This window comes from Astyanax mexicanus, chromosome 16 (genome assembly GCF_023375975.1).
Source record: "Astyanax mexicanus isolate ESR-SI-001 chromosome 16, AstMex3_surface, whole genome shotgun sequence".
Lineage (NCBI taxonomy): Eukaryota > Metazoa > Chordata > Actinopteri > Characiformes > Acestrorhamphidae > Astyanax > Astyanax mexicanus.
In genome coordinates, this window is record NC_064423.1 from 30,407,605 (window position 1) to 30,432,808 (window position 25,204).

The window sequence follows — 25,204 nt, forward strand, 5'->3', positions numbered from 1 at the left end:
TTCTCATTTATTATTCTACACTATGATTTGATAGCTAATGGCTACATTTATGACTTTTTAATGAATTATTTACTCATATCTGTGTGATTTAATAAATACTTTTATTTTACAAAACCTGTCATTTCAGTGTGTTTTTCTGGATAACTTGGTTATGAAAATTTCTGTCACCTGTAGAAACCACACCCTGAGATGTCTTGTGTTATTAATTAATTTGATTAATTAATTAATTAATTAATTAATCTAATTAAATTAATTTAATAACTGGCGCCCAATAAAAAAATATTTCAACATCTCAATTAGCACCAGGTATTAAACCACTGAGCCGCTACATAATTGGCTCGCCAACGTGGGGCAGGATTATTATTGGCTCTCCGCCGCGAGACCAGAATATATACACATTTCATAACCAGTTCCAGAAAATAGCGCTGTAAGTTGCAGAATAAAGTGTATTTTGTTGTTATTATTAAATGCGTTAGCTGCTGGCTAGCTGGCCTAGTTGGAGTTAACTGCATAAACCCAGCGTGTTAGAAACACACGCACATGTTCTACACGTGTTTTTGTTTACAATTCAGGACTGGCCAGTCCCCTGTGTGTGTGTGTGGTATGCGAGCGCTCTTGAAAACATTACGCTTATTTGTAAAATAAGCTTGGTTGACACACCGCCGTGTGTGGGTAACCTTAAACCCGGGTGTATATACGTGTATATACGTGTGTACTTACATAAAGTTCGAACTGTTTCCGGTAAAATAGACATATTTTGCCAGTGTTGATCTAAGGCCTTCGCGCAGCCCTGAGTCGCGGATCTCCGGCTCATCGACTCCGCGCTCCAGTTAAAACTGCCGGTTTTTGCGCGAAATCCGTAAAATCCTGCAGTACTGGACACTTCCACGTGCGTAAAAGAGTAGCTAACTTTTACGTAACACCACCCTGAGTGGCAGGAAGTCTATTGTGTGCGTGATTAAACTAACCACGCCAGGATGTAAATCCTCTTTGCTCATCTTGTGAAGTGTGTTGCTGCTGTGTTAAACTTTAGGACAGCCGTGCCCTTCTCCTCTGCTATTCACAGTCGACTGAGTCAGTCAAATCTGCTGACCAGGTCCCAGACCCAAGGGGCGGTCCTTAACGTGGCATCATCAGTGGGCGTGACCACTCCCACCAGTCGGCCTCTGCCACCATCTGGTGGACAGCCTGACTATTTACACTCAAAATCAAAGGGTGTTTTACTACCCCTCACCACTAGGGGGGGTACACTGCCACATCGCCATCTGGTGTTTGATTTGGGTAACTGCATACAGTGCAGAAAGGTGCATTTCATTTGTTTGACCACCAGAGGGAGCCACTTAGCCATATAGCTGTGTCGCCACCTGGTGTTGTACTTGTGTAATTGCTATCATCCTGTAGAGTGCATTTAGAGTTTCTGTCGCCAGAGGGTGCCAATTTCAAACAAACTTTTTGTTAAGTTAATAAAGGGAATTTGCATTGTGGTGGGGTTAAATGGTTTGTAAATAAGTAAACAAATAACTGCATTCATTTAATCGGTTAATATTAAATAGTTAAATTTAAGTTTCAGGTCTGCTCTCTCAAACATTACTCTTTATGTTACATTGAACCAAGCTAAATAGCTATCTCCATTGAGTAACTAATCACAACATAAAATAATTAACTGGTCATTTTAATCAATTTGATTAAGTAAAGTTAATTAAATTTTTGTTAATTAATTATTTTCAATTTAATTCAACCATCTTCAAATAAATTAAGCTTAATTATTGATCGATTAAGATCAATTATTAATAACTGATTGAAATTAATTAATTAATTAACCATTAAAAAAAAAAAAAAAAAAAAAAAAAAAAAAAAAAAAACCTATCCAGTTATCAGTTACTCAACCATATACCCAGCACACCTGTGCTTAATACATAGTTAAATTCTCCCATCCTGTACATAGTTAATAACTATACTCATATTTAGACATACTGTGTATAGTGGCCTACAGTTACTAAACTGTTCACTAGCATCACTGACAACAAATCTAACTATTCTTTCAAAATTAATCTACTAATTGTAACCTTAGGTCACCCACTTTTACAGATTTTCTTCTTAGAAAAGGCACAATGCTAATTAACTCGTACATAAAATAAACTTGTTTGTCACCAAAATTGTTTGATTCCACGTGCTTTACGTAAATCAAAATGTGTGTCACTGAAAAAGCTCTTTTAGAGCTTACAGCTGGTTTACCCCCAGGACTTACCGTCCCAGTCCAACAAATGGACAGTGGGGGTCTCCATGCACTAATTGCCAAAAGCCTCAATGAGTGTGTATCTAAAATCCTTGAGAGCAAGCAACAAGTGGATCCGATTTCCCTAATACTGTGGAAACAACTGCTGTTGTCACAGGATCAACTTGCTGCTTCCTCCAAAACCATTCAAAATCTCCAAGCAGAGATTGTGACTTTAAATGATAGAGTTGCAGACCTAGAGAACAAAACTGTACAGTCTGAAATGAACCAAAGAGACCTCAAAACCGAAGTGCAGCTGCTTCAAAAGGAAGCCAACATAGCTACCCAACTTGCAGCTCAGTCACAGGAAAAACTAAAACATGCTATTGCAAGACAGGTTGAGCTACAAACTGAATTAGCACATGCTAACAATGCAGTCAAATTAACTCGAGACCAAACAGAGTTAACATTTGAGCTGATGATGGAGGGAGACTCCCCCATCAATCCAGCTGGTAAATCAGGAACCCCTGGGGTTCCTGATCTTAAGCAACAACCATCCACAAATACATTCCCTCTAGTCTCCCTTAAAGGTGCTGAAGCGCCAGTAGAACCAAGGTTCACTCAGCGTTCCCAGCCACATGGGACCTCTGTGCAACCTCAAGCACCCTCTGATAGAGATCTGGACAAAATTGCGCGTAACATCCCACGCTTTGAACCAGAACCGGACGGTTCTAATGATGTCCACCAGTATCTTCGCGACATTGACTTCTTCTTACGCCGTTTCCCCAAGGCCACGGTAGATGATAAAATCTACCTCATTAAGGTGTCTTCTAGCCGGGAAGTTGGACGTTTCATTGAGCGCCAACCACCCCAGGTTAAGAGAGATTATCCTGCTCTTTGCAAGGCTTTGGAGAATGAGTTCTCCAACCACCTTGTTCAAACCGGCCTTGCTGCAGCTCTTGCAATTAAGCAGAGACGCCAGGAAACACCCCTACAGTACTATCACCGCCTCAGGCTAGCTTATTTCGGCTATAGAAATGAGCCTGGAATGGAGGAAGAGGAAGTTTTCAAAACATTGTTCGTGAGAAACCTCCATCCCTCCACCAGTCGCTCTTTTGGAGTCGCAGCCTGCCCTCGTACGCTAACAAGCCGGCAGCTGCGTGATTTGGCTCTTAGAGGATTTGCTAAGTTCCAACAAAACATTAATAAAAAATCAGAGTCAAATGACATCCTGATAATTAATGAGCAGTCCTCCCACGTCAAGCAAAAAGGGGCACACAAGGCTCCAATGCCACCTAAGACCCAGTTAAACCACAAAAACCAGAGAGTGTTCCACTCTTGGCGTCGCTCGTCCCTACATTGGGCCAAGCAAAGTGACCAAAAGCCCTCCTATCGAAGGAAAGGTAGGATAAAGCGCAGTTGGAATGGCAAACACTCACAGCACCATGTTCGAGCACAGAGCTCCAGCAAACTTCAATCTCCGCTCAGGAGAAAGAGCCCAAAGCACCACAAACATTGGTGTCCACCTAAAGGGCACAAGCATGAGACATATCCAACTAACCTGAGCACTAAAGACGGCAGTCTGCTCAGACAATTTCGTGACGAAATACGCAAGCAGGACAATGCTGAATCTGAATTCTTGCCAATTGTCCATGCTCCAGATCAACCTGCTTGGGGGGGTGCGAAATCCATCCACTCCAATGCAGCCTTGGTTGTACAGCCAGACGCTGAAAACAACCACACTGAGGAAGCTTCTTCCCTCAGCCTGGAGGATCCACCACCTAAACATTTCTTGGGTTTCTTAACCGAGAAAGGTTCAACACCAAAATTCTACCTAGCCACCTGGCTGGAAGATGTGTTCGGGTATGAAGCTCTTTTGGACACGGGGTCAGACATTTCTTTAATGTCAAATTCACTTTTTGACCAGGTGAGGGCGACAGCCCGCCGAAACAACAAAGAGATACCTCTGAAAAAGTGTGCTCTTCACCTTCGACCATATTCGCACACTGGTATCACTCTGCATTCAGCAGCCCTGGTGCACGTTGCCATCGGTCCAATGAGTCTCACCCATCCAATTCACATTTCTCCGTTGGAGAACGTCCCATTGCTCTTTGGCAAAGACCTCCTTGACCGGTTCAAACCATTGATTGACTTTCAGCATCGTAGGATCTGGGCACAGGTTTGCGAACCCCTGCCCTGTCCTAAGGCACAGGATAGAGTTCAATGCTATCATGTTGCTAGCAACATTGAGCCACACAAGCTCATTGAACCTTCAAATTCCACGGGAATCAATGAGAAGCTCACTGTCAGGGTTCTGAAACCACCATCCTCAGAATCCCCTACCATGATTCTAAAACAAAACACCTGTTCATGGGCATTGACTCCCTCTACGGCTGTAGATGAGTACAACCCAAAAGCTGGAAAGTCATTCACTCTTAACACAACGGTCAACGGTGAAATCTTTGTTCCATGGGCTGACAAGTCAGCTGTTCACAGAACACCTGCAGGTTCCTTGCCACGGACTAACTGTGATCCTCTGTTCGTGCACCAAAAGGATTGTTCTCTTCTTGTTCCTGCACCAGTGGTTCCAGACAAACACAGTCCCTTGGATTCTTATGAATGTAAAAACATTCCCACCATCTACACAGATGGATGTGCTTTTCGGAATGCTCAGATCAAATGGAAAGTTAACATGACAATTGGTGCATGTGGCAACACTTTTTTCAGAACACTGGCATTTCAACTTGATCCACTTGCCACTTACTGTGCGTCTTTCAGGATGCTCAAGGGCCTGTTTGTTTATGCCCCAGATACACACGCTTCATCTTCATTCGTGGTGCCTCAGCGCCATGGGGGGGAGAGCCTGGCCCAGGCCCTCGATCACCCATGGGTGGACCACAAAATGATGGGGGAAACACACCAAGCATTCCCACAATTGACATATCTGCCACTTGTTGGAAAAAGGCTAGTGTGTTTTCATCCCCAATCTTCAGAAGATCTGTGTGGTATATGGCCAATTCCACAAATGGATTGGGTCGAAAGACTCATGAAATTTGTTCGAAGGAACAAACATCTCATCACTGTGGCAGGTGCATTTGCCAGATGGGGGGGACGTCCCCCAGACCCTACTGAAATGGCTCAGGCCACAACTTTTTCGCTGAACCACACTTTCTCAGGTGTTGGTATATCTCACCGTTCTAGCGGTGAACTGCGGAAACACCCAAAACTGGGAAAAAGCACGCTTGGCTACCAACCATTGTGCTACACTGCTGACAAGCTACTAGTGAGGTCCCAGCACAGCACTGGCAAAACAATTCGCGAGCTCAGGTCTCATTGGTTTGGTCCTCATGCAGAGGCAGACAAACTGTCTCGCATCTGCAACCAGATCCCGCATCGTCAGTGTTTTATTAAACCGATTCTCAAACAAGTTCACTGTAACCCAATTAAACTATGCAAAAGCCCCATGGGACAAGTCGGGACCAATAATGCCCTAGGTTAAATCATAATACTGGGCCACACACTGAGTATTCATTGTCCACCATATTCTGACCTGACGCAATTGTTAAATTGAGAAAGTACCACACATTCACTGTCTGGAACTCACCTATCCAAGTAGCATAACTCACAACAAATTGGATATTTTGTTAAACCTAGTGTTTGAATCACCATTTCAAACCATTAGCATAGCAGTATAATAAATACATGGAGAAGGGGGGGTGCCAATTTTTTTTTTCTCTTCTCTTCAGGTGCCCAAAACATATTTTGTTTCCCTTCTGACTACGTTTGCTCCGCTATATTGTTCTCAATTGTTGACTAAGTAGTGGCTAATTATTGAAGCATACCTTATGGGTAGGTTGTCTTGATAAAGTTATAAAGGAACAAATAGCTAGCAAACTATTTGTGGCCCTTTCATATGCTTGTTGCCACACTATCACATTAAATTAACTATTCTATTCAGAACCAAAAGCCAATAGCTACAACAACAAAAAAAATAAACTGATCATCAGAGAAATTGTATATCCATTAGACCAAAAACTCTGTCAGCGACCTTGTAGTAGATTGTCTTAAGAAAGCATGACCAACAGGACACCAATTGCATGAAAGATGTACCCTAACATGCTCTGTCTACAGAAATCCACGTTGACATCGACCGATGACCCAACGTCCAGTGGCCCATCGATCGATGGGGGGGGAATGTAGTGGATTAACCAGAGGATTTCTTCATTGCTTGGACACAAACACACACTACCCCCACTTTACGGCCTATAAGGAAACTTCGAACCCAGAACACTCTAAAAAAACCTTGGAGTAATCTTTTTTCAAACAACCTTAAATTTCAAAATGACATTTACTGACTATTTCTTCACTCAGCCTCGCCCGAGAGCCCTAAATGCGAGTTTAGGGTAAAATTCTGTTTACATTCCTCCAAGTCATAAACCTCGGAGTTAATGTAAACATTTGGAACATTTGCAACACATTTGCAACATTTGCATCACTAGGACGGGACTGCGGACTTAAGAGAGTGTCAAAACTTAATTAATGCCTTGGAAATTGTTAATTCACCAAATGTTGTACCAATTTAGGGGTTTGTGCCTAGTTATTTCTGCAAAGCACTAAGAAATAAGTTGACAGAAATGGTCTAAGCTTGGGATTCCATTTTCAACATTGCAGGCTCAAATTCTGTGGGGTGCAGAAAGATCTTTACTCCCCCACCATCGTAAATTCCGACGCCAACCGCTTATCTAAACACTCAGCAAAGGGGGAGGAATTCCTCACTCAGAAGATTTTGCTTAAAATACATATATATTGACTATATAAAAAAGGTGTTTTATAGAATGTTTACTAAATAATGGTATATGTGTCTGGTATATGGTATATGTGTTTGGATGTGTCCTGATTGAATTCTCCTACACATTCAAGTCTGAATCAACAAGGTTTAATTAGCATTTGATAATTTAGCTTTATTTGGTTATCAGTGGTTTAACCATGTATTATCTTTTAAGTGATTTAATTGGGTTTAAATAATAACATGACTCTTGATCTCTTTCTGACAGAGTACCATCCATCATTGTATTTCTAAGATTATCTTGAGTATTACAAAACTGTTTGTGGGCAATATATATATATTACATTTATTGTGATTCAATTGTAAGATTGTGTTTCCTGAATTTATCATCACAAACTGATATGCTGAAAAATGTATTTTGATCCACTGTTTAGTTGAGTTTTCTTTTGGTTTGGTATATTAGAAAAATAGACCACTAGCTGAAGCATGTTGACCATGTGAGGGGGGGGTTTTATGGCCCTTTGTGCATAAGATCTTCCCCGCCAAAGTTTGAAATTGCTCCTAGACCAATCAAAACACAGACATTTGGGCCACAGGGCCAATCATAGCTCAGGGGCCAAACAGGCCACAGAGTCTAATAGTTAAACTGGGCAGACACAGTTCAGTTTGCCAGTTTTAGAGTTTCCAGTTCAGTTGGAGGAGTTTGCAGTTCAGTTCAGTTTGGAGTTGAGGAGAGGAGGAGAAGATGAGTTGAGGAAAACAGTTAGAGGAGAGAGGTTAGGGAGCCCAGAGATGGATAAAGGATAGACTGTTAGTTTAGTCATCTTAAGTTAGTTTTCTTAAGACTAGTGCATTTAATCTTCAAGTATATTAATATTAGCTATCCTAGTTAAAATATCTAAGGTTATTTTACAATCTACGAAGCCAAGTATTATTCCATCTAAGTTTAGCTAAAGTACAGCTGAAAAGGAGATCCGCCAGATCCAACCCAGAAACCTGCGGTCCGGAGGCCACCAGCAAGCCACCTGAGAGCGAAGGGATTTCCCTGTGGGTTCTCATGGGGCTCCGTGCTGACACAGGAAGTCAAGCCACCCTGCAGACCGGCTCACGTGATCCTTTTTCGGGGTGAAGCATCAGACGACCAACCCAGGCGGACTCACCAAGGCCCACTTCAACAACTCAGAGTAAGGCAGAGCTGGGTTTTAATCTTTCGGCAGATGGTGTCTGTTGGTCATGGTTTGGTCGGGTCTTTAATAGAGCGTCTTTAGTATAGATGACTCATTTTGAGTGGCTTGGTTGGAAATAAGAATTGGTTTCGTAGACTTAAAATGCCTTAGACCCTTATTTAGAAATATTCACTTAATAGTTCTATTAATCTCTATTCCTTTCATGTCAGCATTATAACGTGTTTGTTCTTTTATTTCTCATTTATTATTCTACACTATGATTTGATAGCTAATGGCTACATTTATGACTTTTTAATGAATTATTTACTCATATCTGTGTGATTTAATAAATACTTTTATTTTACAAAACCTGTCATTTCAGTGTGTTTTTCTGGATAACTTGGTTATGAAAATTTCTGTCACCTGTAGAAACCACACCCTGAGATGTCTTGTGTTATTAATTAATTTGATTAATTAATTAATTAATTAATTAATCTAATTAAATTAATTTAATAACTGGCGCCCAATAAAAAAATATTTCAACATCTCAATTAGCACCAGGTATTAAACCACTGAGCCGCTACACCAGAAAGGCCAGCTACTCCGTACTCGGGGCGATCCTCCTCTGACGCCTGATGAGTGTGGCATGCTGCTTCACCAGGAAACGCTTATCTGAGCTACACTGTAAGGTAAGAACGTGCACATGGCACAAAGAAATCAATACCAAATTGTAGTAACATTTTAGTAACAGTTTCCAAAATCAGCCAATGCTTCTACTGAATATTATATACAAAATATTTACCCCCTCAAAACATACAGGATGATTTTTTGGATATTAAACATAAGAATTTTTCATTATTCCAACAGTAATGAAACAACTGCGTAACAAATGTAGTATGTAGTATGCAGTAAAATGTCAGCCCATATATAATCCCTTAGGGTTAAAGAGGTCATTAGTTTAAATTTAACGCTGCAGTAATTTTTATGCAGACATTTATACCATCATGGACATCAGGCCATCATGGACAATGGCTCCCATCCACTTTATGACACTGTGATGAAATATAGGAACACATTCAGTGCAAGACTTATTCAACCTAAATGCACTACTGAACGCCACAGGAGGTCATTTCTACCAGTGGCCATCAAACTCTATAACTCCTCTCTCACCATTAACACCAAGCGATAGGAATTAACAAGACATAATTACAATAATTACGTCTGGAATAAACCGGTTGTGCAACAATTTTATTTTTTTAACTGCTGATTTACAGTATGTTCTGTATTAATTATTACAGTAATTTCCTATATGTGTACATATTGCAATTTTCTCTTTTGTGGTAAATTATTATTGAGTGATTATTATTTAACATAAATTGTTGTTATATAATAACTGCAATTTCCCTCTGGGATCAATAAAGTATTTCTAATCTAATATAATCTAATATAATATACATTGTGTGTAACTCGGTTATCTCTGTTACTAAATTGGCTGACAAGAGTACACCGGTAACATATGCCAGTCTGAACACAGCTTGACAGTGTTACTAGTTAATTAAATGAATTAATTAGTAAATTGGTTAATTACCTGTCCTGTACATTCAGTGAAGATTTAAACAAAAAAAGATCTGAATAATATATTGCTAAGAAACATATTACATTTGAGTGCTTGTTATGAATATGATGGTTTATTTTACTGGTTTATCTTTTGCTCCAGAACCTGCACCTACCATGACTAGCATATCCTTCAGTCTCTCTATGGTTTTACGATTGGCTCCTCCACGAGAGACAAGGGATGTCAGGATGATTCTGTAAAACAGAGCACGTTTAGATCAGAGAGCATCATTAGACAGTCATTTCTATAAGAAACAGTATTGGGACACGCCTGAACGTTCAATGTTTATTCCAAAATCAAGTGTATTATGAAAGTTTTTACTGCTAAGAAGAGTAACTGTTTCTAATGACCAGGGAAGACTTCAGAGCATTGCTGTGATGATTTGATTGCACTCAGTGACAAGATTCAGCATTAGTGAAGTCTGGATGTTGGATAAGCACCTCCCCACCTCATTACTAACTCATCCAGTAAAATTACTGGACAGAGCACAATCATTCCACTGAAAACACAGTCCCATTGTTCCATAGTTCAGTGCTGGGGGGCTTTATATCACCTCTAGCAGATGCCTGGCATTAGACATGGTGCCGATGGTTACACATGTATGTATATATAATCTAGAGGTTGCTGTTTTTACACTAAGATCAATAGAAATGCTCAAAAAACATGTTTTGGGAAGAAAAATCCTATAATAAAGGTAAAAGCTTTATTTTTTCCCAAACTTACTATATTTAGCAAATGCATAAAAAAATTAAGTTTGTTTCCCATATAGAACTGTTTTTGTCACACTGCCTAGTTGATCTATTAGAGCCTTTTGCTATTTGGTCAGTAAGGGTTATCCAAACTATGGTATATCTCTGCATAAGTGCCTATATAAGAATGGAAGTATTATGTAAGCTTTAATTTAATCATAATCCAAATGTAAGAAACATTAACTTACACCTCAGCCAATATGAGTGCGAACGCAAAAGCCTCAGAAGTGATGTAACTGATGCCGTTCCGAACAGGTCTCGGCAGGGTCTGCACACACTCACTGGTCACATTAAACACAGAACTGTCCCCCATAAATGGGCCACATGTACCAGGCACAAACCTAAGTGGGGGTAAAGACAGCAGTAGAGGTGTGCACTGTGAATCATGCTAATCATTAAAATGAATAATATTTCATATTATGTTTTTTCCAGCACTGCAATACATATTGATGTTGACCCCGAGAGTAACAGCTGACATGATGAGGCCCAGCAAGAGCATGAAGTTAAACAGGACCGAAGAGCTGGTGGTCCGGAACATCCTCTGAGCTGGAGCGCAACACCGGATCACAGTAAACTAGAGAGTAAAGGGGACAAAATGCTTTATTTATGTACATTTTCCCTCTATTTCCACCCAAAAGTAGATAAAATGTCCAAACATTGTATAGCACACACCATCTTCATGTAAAATATGACCAGCAGCTTTACAATACTGATGGCTGGCAGAAGAGGGCAGTAGAAAACTCCCACCCAAGTGACTGTCTGACTGTAGACCAGATCCAGAATGTTTAACGGGATCACAAACTCCGGCTTGCCTATTTTCTTTGCCAGCATTGAGGAAGGATATTTATCCACTATCCATCTATAAGCAACCAGTAAAGACAAAACATGTTAAAAAATCAAGCATCTGATGCTTTAAAAGAAGAAAATTATTATCAAAATATACTCCAAATTCCACTTTAAGATGCATGCAGTCTGAAGTTTGCAATTTATGAGTTTTTTTCTTGAACTACAAGGCTAATCTGGTTAACAAATAAAACATAAGATTATATGAATATGTTTTTTTTTTTTTATAGACATTTAAATATAAATGATACAATACAATAATTAAAACCTTTCAGTTTAGCACTAATTTAAGTCCACATTAAAGTAATTTTTGTACTGTTACTTATTTTTGCTCCATATATTATAGGTTATGAAAAATGTTTATTTTTTTAAAACTTTATCACACTAAGTTTAGTGTTTTGAGAAACTCTAATGAGTCACTAAGTGCCACTGGATTTATACAGTGGTATGACAAAGTTTAGGCACCCCTGATTATTTTCTTGATTTTCCATTATAAACCATTGGTTGTTCAGATCAGGAATTTCAGTTAAATATATAATGTAGCAAACAAACACAGTGATATTTAAGTAGTAAAATGAAGTTTATAGGATTTACAGAAAGTGTGCAATAATTCTTTTAACAAAATTAGGCAGGAGCATACATTTGGGATCCCTTGTTGTTTAATTGATTAGAATACTTTAGCAATAATTATTGAAACATAAAATTTGGGGCTGGATACTTCAACAAGACAATGGCACTAAACACTGCTCTAAATCTACTAAAGCATTCATGCAGAGGAACAAGTACAACGTTCTGGAATGATCATCTCAATCTCCAGACCTGCATATTATTGAATATTAATCTGTGGTGTGATTTAAAGCGGGCTGTTCATGCTCAGAACCATCAAACCTGCACTGCACTGGAGATGTTTTGTAAAGAAGAATGATCCAAAATACCTTCAACCAGAAGCCAGACTCTCATAAAGGAAGAGTTCAGAGGCTGTTATTTCTGCAAAAGGAGGATCAACTAAATATTGATGTATTTTTTCTGTTGTGTGCCCAAATAGCTAATTTAAGCACTTGCCTGATTTTGTTTAAATAATTACTGTACACTTTCTATAAATCTTATAAACCTTATTTCACTTCTCAAATTTCACTGTGTCCGTCTGCTATATGATATATTTAAATGAAATTGCTGATTCAAACAACCAATGATTTATAAATTAAATTCCTGAAAATTATTCATACCACTGTATACCTTGCCCTATCACCTAGCATTGACATTATGAAGTTTTCAAGTATTATGACTCAAGAGTCTAATGATAATTTTTTAAGCATGTTGGGACTTATATATTAAACTATTTTACATTGTGAAGTGTTGATGAACATAAGCATTGAACTAATCTCCTAGCCCAGTGTAGCCCAGTGTAAATCTATGGAATATCAAATACTACACATATCATAACTAACTGATATACAGGATATTTATTCCATAAAAGTTTACTTTTAGTTTAACAAGTTATGATTATGGGAGAAACAGACAACATCTGATGACGGCATTAGAGGCAAAACATCTTACGCTCTGGGGAAGGACACCAAGAAAGCATTGCAGAAACATGCCAGGAGGTGAAATATAGTGAGCTTGTACATTTCCTTCCCAAACTCAGTTTCTGGATTCTGAAAAAGTGCACAAACATTTAGCTTAAGATTAATCAACATATGCAATATGTGTAAGATCATTTCGTTTAATTATTTTTTTTAAATATGATTATTTAATAGGTATTTAAACACATCCCACTTTTTTTAATGGTCACAATCAGCAGTATGAAATGTGTGTTAAGTACAGTATGTAATGTATGTTGGGTGTGTGGGCTTTCCTATTATTATAATTCATAACTCACCTGGATTGATGTAGTGAGGTATGTAATGAGGAAGAATAGGTAGATGCCTAAACTCGCAAGCTTCAAAAAGATACTCCTATTAGGAAGAAACAGTAAATATTTATAAACCTTTGATAACGCTTTGTTAAAACTACTGTTTTTTTTTTTGGTAACGCTTTATAATACAGCCCACGTTTTAGAGGGTAAGTTTCCTTTACTTACAGTATAGTGTAACTTCTCTGGATGAACCAGTACATTTAAAATAATTACCGGGCCTACGGGTAGTTTAACTGTACGCATAAATAAAGTACAACCAGGAACAAGAGTGTAAAACTAGGTAACTTTCTGAAACTTACTTTGTACTTTCCCAACACTTATGGTGTAACTGTTCTCTATGAATCAGTATTTTACAAAATACTTTTGGGGTCCTACTCGTTCTTAAATGTAGGTACAAATAAAGCACAGGATAACCTGCAACTTGTAGTGCAATTTTAATTTAAAATAATATATAATAATTTTGCCCTTTTTCATGCCAGTTATGAAGGCTTTATTCCAGTCACACTTCAGGGAATTATTATTCTAATAATTTAATGAGTTTGAAAAAGAAGATGAGAATTTCATTTATGCTTTTAAAACAGTCAAGTGTGGAGCAGCTAAAAACGTATAGTTTGTAATGATTTAAAAGAAAATGTATTCATTAAAACACAGAAACCACACGGTTTTATATGAATGTGTAATAAACCCACACCTCACCTGATTTTTCTGTTCTTACTCTATAAGTACACAGTACTTACTCAGTAAGTACTCAGAAACAACAGGGAGCAGCCTGCATTATGTAGTGTACAGTGTTCTGACTCTGCAAATACACAGTACTTACCCTCTAAAACATGGGCTGTATTATAACATTTTACCCTTTTGTTTGTTTGTTTGTTTTTTCATTGATTTCTTAGAAATTTTACTGCTGTTGCACATAGAGAACAGTGAGTATACATGTACTTCATAATCTGATCACTGTAGAGCATCAGAGTTTGTTAATAATCCAGGTGCTCGTACCGAACCAAGGTGAGATTAAGCTGGGTGGTGAGGGAGTAGTCTTCAAACGTTACGATCACGCAGAACATCTGCGGCAGCACAAAGTTGACTACTGTAATAGTGATGGGAGGGAGATATTCCCACAGGAGCTTCAGAGTCCAGTGGACATTATCGAGCTGATGAAAGACAGACACACAGAGGGGGAAAAGAGTGTTTTGGACTCCATTTGTCATGTTTTATGAGACATTATACAATAAAATGGAACAATTATTTTGGCTAACTTTGGTTTGTAGAAAGATTCAGTTATTACTGCCAGCAAATTGTGTGAATGCAACTTCTTAATCAGTGTTTTTTATTTTTTATTTGATTCCCTCCTACATTGTAAATGAATACTCCAGGTTATGAAGTAAACTTAAAACTTGAATCATGTTGTAAACTTAAAACAAACAAAAATACTAAATGTAAAGCATGTAGGTGCCCTTATCTGGGCTGCTGTTAACTTGCAGTTTCTGAGGCTGGTAACTCTGATAAACTTATCTTATGCAACAGAGGTAACTCTTGCTCTTCCTTTCCTGGGGCAGTCCTGATGAGAGCCAGTTTCATCATAACTTTTTTTTTGATGGTCTTTGCAACTGTACTTAATTTTCAAAGTTCTTTCATTTTTTTCGGATTGAGTAGTTCTTAGCATTATATGGATTAGAACATTACTCAAATAGGACTATTCACTGTATATCAACTCTACCTCTTTACAACTTTACAACTGATGCTCTCAAACATAATGTGTTTGAGAGCATCAGTTGTAAAGTTGTAAAGAGGTAGAGACAAGAAATTTACTCAAGTTATTAACTCTTGACCAGTTCAGCACAGCTGTTAACTGAAACCTCATAAAGCTAATCAAGAAAATATAGCCAAGATGTGCAAAGCTGTCATCTAAGAAAGAGGTGCCTATATTGAAGAATCTAAACTGCTTAATTTTTTTACTAAATAATTTAATATATTTTCTTCATTAAAATGCAGAATATTTTAATATTATGAAAAAACATCCAACTTTTTGACCGGTACTGTATGCCACAAATTTAGATCTGGTTTTCTTCTCACCTTATTCTGAGACTTTATAGTGGCGTAGTAGATCAGGGCAAAGGAGCCGCCAAGTAAAGCCAGCACAGAAATGTTGAGAATTAATCGCAGGAAAAAGAGGACCACCTTCTGCTTCAGGGTCCTCTGGGAGACCCTCAGACGAAATCTCTGCTCCTCCAAGTCCATCTAACACAACATGAAAAAGACTAAATTAGTGCATGTTATGGTTCTGTGCTGAGAGCACTGGGTTATGGATCACTGGATTTTGGTTTTAATACCTCTGTAAGCTAATGCCTGGCCCACACAGCAGGATTTTACACATCTCAGCTGATATTGAAAACGTGAGATCCCCTGTTTCCTGTCTTTAATTATTGTTAGTTATCAACCCCATTTTAAATACAAACTTTGAAGGTAACACTACTTAAATCCTCCAGTGTTTTGAGAGTATTTCTCTCATGTTGTCTGGACAATAAATCATAAATATTAAACATGTTTTATATTTACGATTCACAATTTGGCAGAAGATCTAAAAGTTGGAAATATTGACTCCACACATAATAATTTGCCAAGATGTTTGTGGGCCAGACACATCCACACACCCTTAACCCTTTCTGCTTCAGATAGGCATATAATCAATCTCTGCTCTCTAAGCTTGGATATGAGAAGTATGTATTTGTTATACTGTAAAAGTATCATTATATTAAGGTACTTCAGTAAAATATATATATACAGCTCTGTTTCTGAATCAGTTTCTCTGATTTTGCTATTTATAAGTAAATGTTTGAGTAAAATAACCTTTGTTGTTTTATTCTATAAATTAGGACAACATTTCTTCCAAATTCCAAATAAAAACATTGTCATTTAGAGCATTTATTTGCAGAAAATAAAAAAATTGCTAAAATAACAAAAAAAATTAGACCTCAAATAATACAAAGGAAACAAATGCAAAGTTCATATTCATAAGTTTAAAGATTTCAGAGATCAATATTTGGTGGAATAACCCTGGTTTTCTTCTAAGTCTGAGTATCTGAGTTTTTATGCATCTTAACATGTTCTCCTCCACCAGTCTTACACACTGCTTTTGGATAACTATATATCACTCCTGGTGCAAAAATTCAATCAGCTTTGTTTGATGGCTTGTGATCATACATCTTTCTCTGGATTATATTCCAGAAGTTTTCAATTTGGTAAAATAAAAGAAAAGTATTATTTTTAAGTGGTCTCTTATTTTTTTCAGAACTCTATATGCCAGCTCATCCTTAGAAAAAATAGCACCACCTATTCACACTCCTATGAGTGGAGCATTTTGAATGAGTGACAATGCAGGGCAGAGCTAATTTACAGATATCAGGCTTAAAGGCATAGTAACAAAAAGCCCAATAAATAAATGCTTTCTGAGAAGCATCATGAACCATGGACTGATAGTTGTCTTTTATCATTACAGCAGCTACATAATGATTTTACTCTTTCCTATGGGGCCAGTATGATTTTTTTATTTCTCTCCACCCACAGTGGGGTCACACATTTTTGTGTGAATTTAAATATATAGCTGAGCTGAACGTTTATGTGATTAGTCAGAATGTGTTTAAAGGCCAGCGTTGATCAGAGTCGCTGTCAGGAATTCACCTTGAGTTCGTTTTTGATGAAGCTGTGTTTGAGAAAGGCTGCCTGGGGGTCCTGGATGCAGAAATCCCATCCACAGAAAACCTTGTAGCTCATATTCATACTAAAATGGTTTCCCGTCATCCATGTGTGCTTGTAGCCCACCACCGTCCTGCAAAAGAAGGAAAGGTCAAAAGTTCAAATTTTAGACAGGTTTGTCCATTTAAAAAAAATATTTTAGTATTATATATACAGCTCTGGAAAAAATAAGAGACCACTTAAAATGATGAGTTTCTTTGATTTTACCAAATTGAAAACCTCTGGAATATAATTAAGAGGAAGATGGATGATCACAAGCCATCAAACCAAACTGCTTAAATTTTTGCACCAGGAGTCGAATAAGGAAATAAATTCAACTTTAAATGGAAGTCAAAGAAAAAGTATTATTGTATTATTTTTTTTTATTACATTTTACATTTATTACATATTAAATTGGAGCATTTTCTATTGGTCCATTTATCATGAAATGTTGACAAAATGTACAATTCATGTGAATAATAGGAAAAAATACATTTGATTTGAAATGAATGTCCTATTTCAAATTTATTTTGTGGTTTAAAATGTAATTTGTATACATATCGTCTATTTTATGGCATTGACGATGTTCGTGACTTGAGCATCACAGACTTAAATCAGTTTCTTCATATGAAGGAATTCCAGAAAATTAGTATTTTATCTGGTGGAATCTTTTTAAACAGTTCTTCTATATTTGTGTAATACTAGTAGAAATACTACAGGTATTACAGAACATAAGAGTGTAAGTATTATAGACTGAAGTATTATAGAACACAGATTAAAATTAGAGTAGAATAAAACGTTTACTGATTATACACTGATTATATACTTACTGAGACCTACAACACCTAGAAACAGAAAACAAACATCCCAGCAGTAATAAAGTGCTCTGACCTGCGCACTATCATGAGGAAACTGAGGAGGAGGATGAGGACCATGCCAGCGAAGAAGAGGAGTGACGTGTTCAGGCATTGTTTGTCAATGTTTTTGAGTTTGTAGAAACTGTAGAAGACTGGGGAACGTTCCAGAAAGCCCTGCAAAGAGTGAAATATCAAGAGAGATGTGAGACCCAGAGCACTGAAGAAGACCCTCAGAAGAAGATCACTTTAACTCAAGGTATGAGTGTAATTCATCAAAACCTTTTACATTTTTAAATAGTTTCCTTTATTAAAGAAAGCGTCAGCGCATTTTTAAAATAATTGCTTTAAATTAAAAAGAATGTGAACAAATACTGCAAAATATTTCAATAAATAATAGAAACTATAAGCACATATTTCAAAATGGCCCACTCCAATTAACTTCTAAAAAAAAAGTGTATAACATATCATTATTTAGTCACTACAGGGACAGGGGGTGCAAATTGCTTAGAGCTATTCTTTCTGTTAATAGAATTGTGCAATAACACTTTCGAGTTCAAGTGAGTTCAAACGTGAGCTTGAATTACAAATCATTTTCCCAAATAAAATCAAATGTTTGCAAAAATTAAGAATTTGTCCACAAGTTACAGAAATGTGAGCTTGCATTATAAATCACTTTGTTAAATTAAAGAAAACATGAGCACAAACTGCATTTTTTTCGCTTGAATTTAAGAAAACTTTTACTTTATTGAACTGCATAAATTGCAACAAATTATAAACCATTTTAAATTAGTGTTAATATAAAAATTGTACCATTTTTAAATGGTTCTTTACAGAACCATGCAAAGTATGTTTTTTCACCAATAATCATAACCAGGAAAAGTCTAACGTTTAAACAGTATAGGGGATTTCTGATCAGTCATGGTAGTATATGGATAGAATGTAGCAAGTCATAGGAGTAGATTTGCATCATGTGGATCATCTTGACAGCATAGGCCTAAGCCTATCAGAACCTGAACTGCTAAATTGTGACTGCCAGCAATGAAGTATCCTTCATGTCTTAAACTAAGGACATTGAACCTTTTGAGCCTAAGCCACACCTGTAAGAAATATTTTACAATCCCTGATAACGTGTGCAGTGTAAAGACCGTGGAGCCACTCACCGAACCCAGGAAAACGTCTAAAACAGAACCATTGTCCTTTGACGTTAAGTTGCCTGTGAAACAAAAATCTGATTTTAAAACACAGACAGAAACAGTGGAGACTACATGAACCTCTGAGGTTTACTGTTAACTCCTCAGTGCTTTATCAGTACACTTACAGTGCGGGCCTCCTTTTTTGATGTACAGTGAAGGCAGCAGCACTGATAAAGCGATGATAACACAGTTCAGCAGGTTTAGGCCCAGCAGGTACCTCAGGAACACAAAGTAGGCCTTCACCCCCACACCGAATCTGCCTGTGAACACAACAATATGCTCTTTATATCCCCTAGCCCGAAGGTTAACCACATTTGCATATGCGCCCTTGCATATACTCTAATAATGTGCACGTCCTCAGTCATTTTGTGACGCATACAAAAAGTGCACAAACACAAAAACAATAGTGGCATTAAAGGCAACTATTTTTAAAAACGTTTCAAGACAAAAAGAACACTGCTTCATTATTTATGCTCTGCCAGGCTGCAGAAATTGCAGAAGAATGGCAAAGTTCAGCAAACTCCCTGCTGGATTTTGTTTAGTTACCTTTAAAAAAAAATCTTTAAAAGGGATGGGAATGCAACAAATATTTATTACCATTCACCGATAAGATTCGCCATCTTCTTGGTCCAATATATTGGAACATAATATATTGAAACTTGTAAAAAAAAAAATATATATATATATAAAATATATATATTCTTATTCATATATATATATATATATTCTTAAAATATATGAGCGATTCCTGATTACCGTTTAAATTTTTATTGCTTACACTTGAAAGTGATGTGAAAGTTATTGTTTCCTTTCCAGTGTAAGTTTTTCAATAAATTGTTTCTTTTACAGTGTATTTTTTTTTGATAAAATGGACACTGAATGTATCCTGTCACCTTCAATTTTATGAAGAGTGTGTTTCCATGGTAACAGTCTCGAGAAAAAACCCTTAAGCTGCTCCACCATTCGCCTCCATGCAATTCGCTGACTCCGCCTCCATGATTCCCAGTGGCCAATTTTGAGCTTCTGTTGGTGTAGTCTCTCCCTGATTGATAGGAAACATAGGCATTCTTAAAACAGAGGGGGTAAAACTTTACAATAAGGATGCTTTAATTAGCAGTACTTAGTTAATCTTCTATAGAATGATGGAAAACAATATTTTGGCTATTACACTAAACCATGCCATACCATACCAGACATTGACATCGTTATTAAGATTAAAATCGTTATAAGATTCAAATAATTATTTTATTATGGAATAAAATAAAAAATGTTCCTAAAAAAAATTCCCCAAAAAATGTCCCAAATGATGGTGCGATTTTCTTTCTCCCTAAAACCTAATTCATGCCATAAAGGGTTAAGACATTATTATAAGTTTTTTTGTCTTAATTCATTATTATTCATAACATTCTTAAGAATTATAATGTAGTTATGTTTAATAATGTCTTAAATAGTGTCACTTAACAATGTTTATTACCATCACTATGGGTTACAATAAGGGTTATTTTTGACCCTTGTTGTAGGTCACTCTACTTGGCATATTATGGGACAAGGGTCAAGAGTGAGGACTTTTTGTTACTTTTTTGGGGTTTGGGCCCTTAATCTAGCAGTATATCAGGTGACATAGCATTTTCTATACATTGCATTCTATACATTGTATATTGTTTTTTTTTTTTAAACATAATTTCTTCTGGTGCCAAGTCTAAACACGGATGTAACGTAATAAGATGTCGAGGTAAACATCTAGAAGGAAACTCAGTTAGCATTCTCCAGATACAATTGTAGAGGGAACCAAATTTTGGTAAATCTTTTAGAATTCTGTAGGTTAATTATTCCATAGATAATGAGACAGTTTTTAAGATATAAATATTTATCATATATTTCCCAGGCCTAAGTGAGCCTGTGTCTACCTGATATTTCTCTTTTCCTGCATGCACAGTGGCAGCATTTTCAGTGACTGTATGGAGTTCCAGTCTCTGCACAGATGCGAAACATATTCGAAGTCATCATAATCATCATCATCATCATCATCATCAACATCTTCTGCCTGATCCCTAAACTGGGACTTCCACCTGGACAGTGTACTGGGCAGGTGCTCATAGATGTCGGTCTGGTAGTACTCGCACGAGTCGTCTGAGATAGCGCTGTCTTCTGCAAGCATAAAACGTCAAACATCAACAGCAGACAAGCTAGTTTCTGGTGTCTCAATAATAACAGAAATGTCACAGATCACTTTTACATGTTTTCAACATGCCTTCCTTTCTTACAGAAATACAAAAAAATGATCGCTTGACCAGGGTTTATGTGAATGCTGGTACATCCACTAGGCCACTAGATGTGGATGTGAAAAGGCAGGACTTAAACCGAAGTGGTTAAACCTTTAAAAAATGTCCTGTTCATTAGTAAGGTGTCCTATGTATATTTCTTCTTTTTCTACACTACCTGTATGTTTGTCCACAGTGATTGCATTCGAATTAAACTGAATAAAAAAACTAAAATAAAAAATACTAAATAAAATTGCAAAATCAGGGCTACGAGTGTTTCAGTGGACTAAGGGGCTGCCACTATGATCGGAATATCGCTGATTCAAATCCCATTTATGTAGCTTTCCATCAGCTGCCAGAGCCCTGAGGGAGCACAATTGGCCTTGATCTTGATCTCTCTCTGGGTGGGTAGATGGCGCTCTTTCCCCTCATCACTCCAAAAGGTGATGTCCACAGCACAAGGTATCTGTGAGCTGATGTATCGGAAACGAGTCGCTGTGCTTTCCTCCAAGTGTGCTGTAATGCTACTTGGCAATCAGCAGCAGTTGGATAAGAGGCAGTGTCTGACCTTGTGCATTTACTAGTCTTAAGCCTCCTGGTGTTGGGGCATTTTTAGTGATAGGGGAGTACTAAATGAGGGGGTTGGGTAATTGGATTTGTAAATTGGGGAGAAAATACAACAAAAATATAAATAAATAAAAATGAATACATAAAATAAAAACGCAAAATGTCAAACAAGACAAGATGTACTTCTATGTAACCATTTGGTATGCAGTGCATACCCTCGAGGTGTTGCTGCTTTTGCACTAAATGGTAATAGACTAGATACCATGCAACACATACAGACACATGAATGTCTTCACACACAAAGTGACACTTTTAACACCATCCACAACTCCATCTCCATCACAGATAAAGAGCATTCGCAGGAGGGGGTGTGCATGACTAGAGGAGAAAACTCAACCACAAGCATGAATCTAAACAACAGGAAGTAAAAGTCAAGCTGCAAATCAACACTACAAGGAGAAAAAGATAAAAGAATCAAAGAAGTACAGGATCTACTATCTGTTATCACTCATTTGTAGGTTTCCCCTCTTTCAAAACAGCCAAAAATATCAAACACACAAAAAAAAAACACTTACCAGATGACAGTCTCTGGAAGTTGACCCTGCGTTGGTTGTCCTCCATGTTATCTCAAAGATAAAACTCACCAGTTGATGTGCTCAGTAGCCTCGTAGACTACTCATACACACTCTCTCACATATACACACACACACCTATCGTACACACATTAATCCAGTAACTGGCAAATCACAAAATGAGTGTGCAGCTGCTAGACCAGCCGTATGGTGCAAGGGCAGGATGTGGAGGCACTTCTGGGTAAAGCAGCAAGCATCACTTCTGTCAGGAAGCCATGTGACACATGAGGGGACGTCAGTTTTGACACAAAAAAAAAAGACAAATGACATTTCTTAATCTAAAATCTAAGACTGGTAGGTACAGATACTGATGGTGCCAAATGAAAGCAGGATGCAGCTCCCTGGACTGAAAATGTGAGCACTAATGAAGAAGATGGCTGGATCTTCTGGACCTTCTTAGACAGGTAAGTGTGCTTATGGTTCACACTGGTGTTTATGGCTGTTAGTCAAGGCTGGTATGACTTAGTTTTAAAGCTTTATTTTTAAGGCCCACATTTTGGTAGACTGTTGAACATCTTAAAATATCTCTAAGCAATACAGTGCTTACAGGTCAGGTCCAAGTTCGCATTGTAACCAATATTGCTTTTGTAAGAAATGCAAGAAATGCTCTCTTGATGACTTGCTGCCCAAGCTGTCTCACTTGAAAGGAAGCGTAGTAATGAAATATGTACAGCTCACAGCTAGATATGAGAGTTTAGCTCAATATATGTTGTCATTAACTATTAGCATTTTCTCCCAATATAACAGATAAACAGATTACTAAACTTCAATGTAGACATGACTGAGTGCCTTCCTGACTTAAAATCATGTCTGCATACAGCCAGCAATAGTAGATAGATAATCTGCTTTAAGAGTGCAATGGGCCTAATAGGTGTATAGCCTACATCACAGACTATGTGATGGTCTATGTGTTGACCATCCAGATCTTAAGCTATCCATCACACAGCATAGACCTACTTATTATACAGGAAGTATGCACACATTTAAATGGCACAACAGGAAAAAAAGAACTTCCTTCTTGTTTGAGCAGATTTTTTTAAACTGAGATGGCAACATGCGTCTAAATGTGGTGCAAAGCTTGCTCTCCACTTAGTTATGTGGGAAATAATGTCAGAACATTTCAGAGCATTTTAGCCAGTGTCTATGTGTAAGTGTATGTGGACAGAGCTATAAAATAAGCAGGAGGATTTGATACTGAGAATGATTTGTGAGAATGAACAGGCTGCAGAAGTTGGGAGTGCTTTCTCAGTAAGACATGCCATTTGAGCACAATTACCAGCCACAATAACCTCAGCAAACCTCACATTTTAAAAGAAACCAGCATAGGCTGCTGCTGCTGAAGCCCTGAAAATAAGCAGGATGTCATGCATGAATGCCATCCCTACTGTACACGTAAATAGGCCTGACTGTTGTTCAGATCATTTTTGTGTACACATTTATATACTTTTTAATAGTTTTTATATACTAAACTACTCTCCATTAAGTAGTGTAAGCAGGAATCTGTGCTTCACAGAAAGAAGGAATTGTTGGGACAAACAACAAAGACATTGGCCTAGTCCCAAAAAAAAATCTTATATATTAGTTAAAGAGTATCATGCACATTATTATTATCTAAAATAAATATTATCATTAAAACCAGCTAAAAATGTGCCACGTTCATCTTAACACAGTGGATAAAGCACTGCAGAAATAGGACTAAGGCACCGCCACTATGATCAGGAGATCAGATTAGTAAATATACTTACCTGGTTGTTGTCATTGTGGGGCTTCCTGGGGAATGGCGGCCATGTTAGCTCCTGTTCTTGTAGTATCCTTGGAGCTCTTGATGTTCTACAGGATGGGAGGGACTCCTTACTTGAACACCCGTGGGAAAAAACAGTTAGAACGAATATGTATTAATACTTACCATCCATTGACATGTCTAAAAATCTGTATGTAAATGTGGCATACATAATTTTGACATCAATGTGTGTATATGTGTGTGTATAGCTTTAAGGTACCCCTACCTGTAGTAATGGTATGACCCAATTAGAGAAGGGGCAGGGCTACAGGTATTAAAGATCTGGAAGAGACCTCTGTTGGAGGTCTAAAAAAAGGGAAGCCATATTGAACCAGTCAGGCTGCTGGGGTGCCAATTTCCTGTTCTGCTGTAAGACAAGTTTAATTATGTGTATGGGCCTGAAGGTAGTTTAGAGTTGGATTTTACCAATTTTTTAATTTTTTTTGTACGGTTTTACTTTTCCTATTTTTTTTAAATAATTTTAGTAATTTAATAAAGTCATAACTTTATTAACATTACTTGTTCATTAAGTGCCCATGAGCCCTTGATGAATAAGTTATACAGTAAATTAATAAAAAAAAAAAAATCAACAATTTGTAACGCATAAATGGCCCTCAGTGAACAATTTATACAGTAATTTAAAACATTTGTTATAAAATGTTTTACATTTTTTACGTATAAATTGTTCACTTACTGTATTACTTGTTCATTAAGTGAACATGAGCCCATAGAGAACGATTTGTACAGTAAATTAAAACATAAAATTAAAACTATTTGTACACATAAACAGCCCTTAGTGAACGATTTATACAGTAAATTAAAACATTTGTGTTATAAATTGTTGTTTTAAATTTATGTAGAAATCGTTCACTTCCTGTACAACTTGTTCATTA

At 37.3% G+C, this 25,204-nt stretch overlaps 2 protein-coding genes across 4 annotated transcripts in view; one reads left to right on the plus strand and one right to left on the minus strand.

The window, feature by feature from the left end:
- Positions 1 to 8,752: 8,752 nt before the first annotated feature.
- tmc8 (transmembrane channel-like 8) lies at positions 8,753 to 24,628 on the minus strand. 3 transcript variants are annotated; one of them, XM_049465452.1, is made up of 17 exons: positions 24,538 to 24,628; positions 24,277 to 24,385; positions 20,979 to 21,219; positions 19,965 to 20,113; positions 19,197 to 19,331; positions 19,039 to 19,091; positions 17,913 to 18,052; positions 16,968 to 17,115; positions 15,363 to 15,527; positions 14,286 to 14,440; positions 13,254 to 13,329; positions 12,932 to 13,029; positions 11,204 to 11,390; positions 10,975 to 11,105; positions 10,720 to 10,872; positions 9,898 to 9,976; positions 8,753 to 8,849 (listed from the first exon to the last, which is right to left on the minus strand). In XM_049465452.1, exons 3-17 carry the CDS (start codon positions 21,014 to 21,016, stop codon positions 8,766 to 8,768), a joined length of 1,791 nt encoding a protein of 596 aa, XP_049321409.1. In that variant the 5' UTR covers positions 21,017 to 21,219; positions 24,277 to 24,385; positions 24,538 to 24,628; the 3' UTR covers positions 8,753 to 8,765. The 3 variants fall into 3 exon arrangements, 2 of the variants coding, with proteins under 2 accessions (XP_049321409.1, XP_022525629.2); XM_022669908.2 differs by lacking the exons at positions 24,277 to 24,385; positions 24,538 to 24,628 and adding an exon at positions 22,475 to 22,835; XR_007424787.1 differs by lacking the exons at positions 8,753 to 8,849; positions 24,277 to 24,385; positions 24,538 to 24,628 and adding an exon at positions 22,475 to 22,835 and having other exon boundaries at positions 10,989 to 11,105.
- Positions 22,808 to 25,204, plus strand: part of tmc6b (transmembrane channel-like 6b) — a 43,924-nt gene continuing 41,527 nt past the window's right edge. The window contains exon 1 of the mRNA XM_049465450.1: positions 22,808 to 22,935. The gene's annotated coding sequence lies outside the window, so the exon portion shown is untranslated. The remainder of the gene's footprint in view (positions 22,936 to 25,204) is intronic.

What these genes read in the sequence shown, in the direction of transcription:
- tmc8 (XM_022669908.2), bottom strand. Translation starts at nt 22,520, where the DNA reads ATGGAGGACAACCAACGCAGGGTCAACTTCCAGAGACTGTCATCTG. An exon ending in TAGACGTTTTCCTGGGTTCG is followed by an intron (nt 18,053 to 19,038) that starts GTGAGTGGCTCC and finishes CACTCTTTGCAG; the next exon opens with GGCTTTCTGGAACGTTCCCC. An exon ending in TCATATTTTACATGAAGATG is followed by an intron (nt 11,106 to 11,203) that starts GTGTGTGCTATA and finishes TTTACTCTCTAG; the next exon opens with TTTACTGTGATCCGGTGTTG.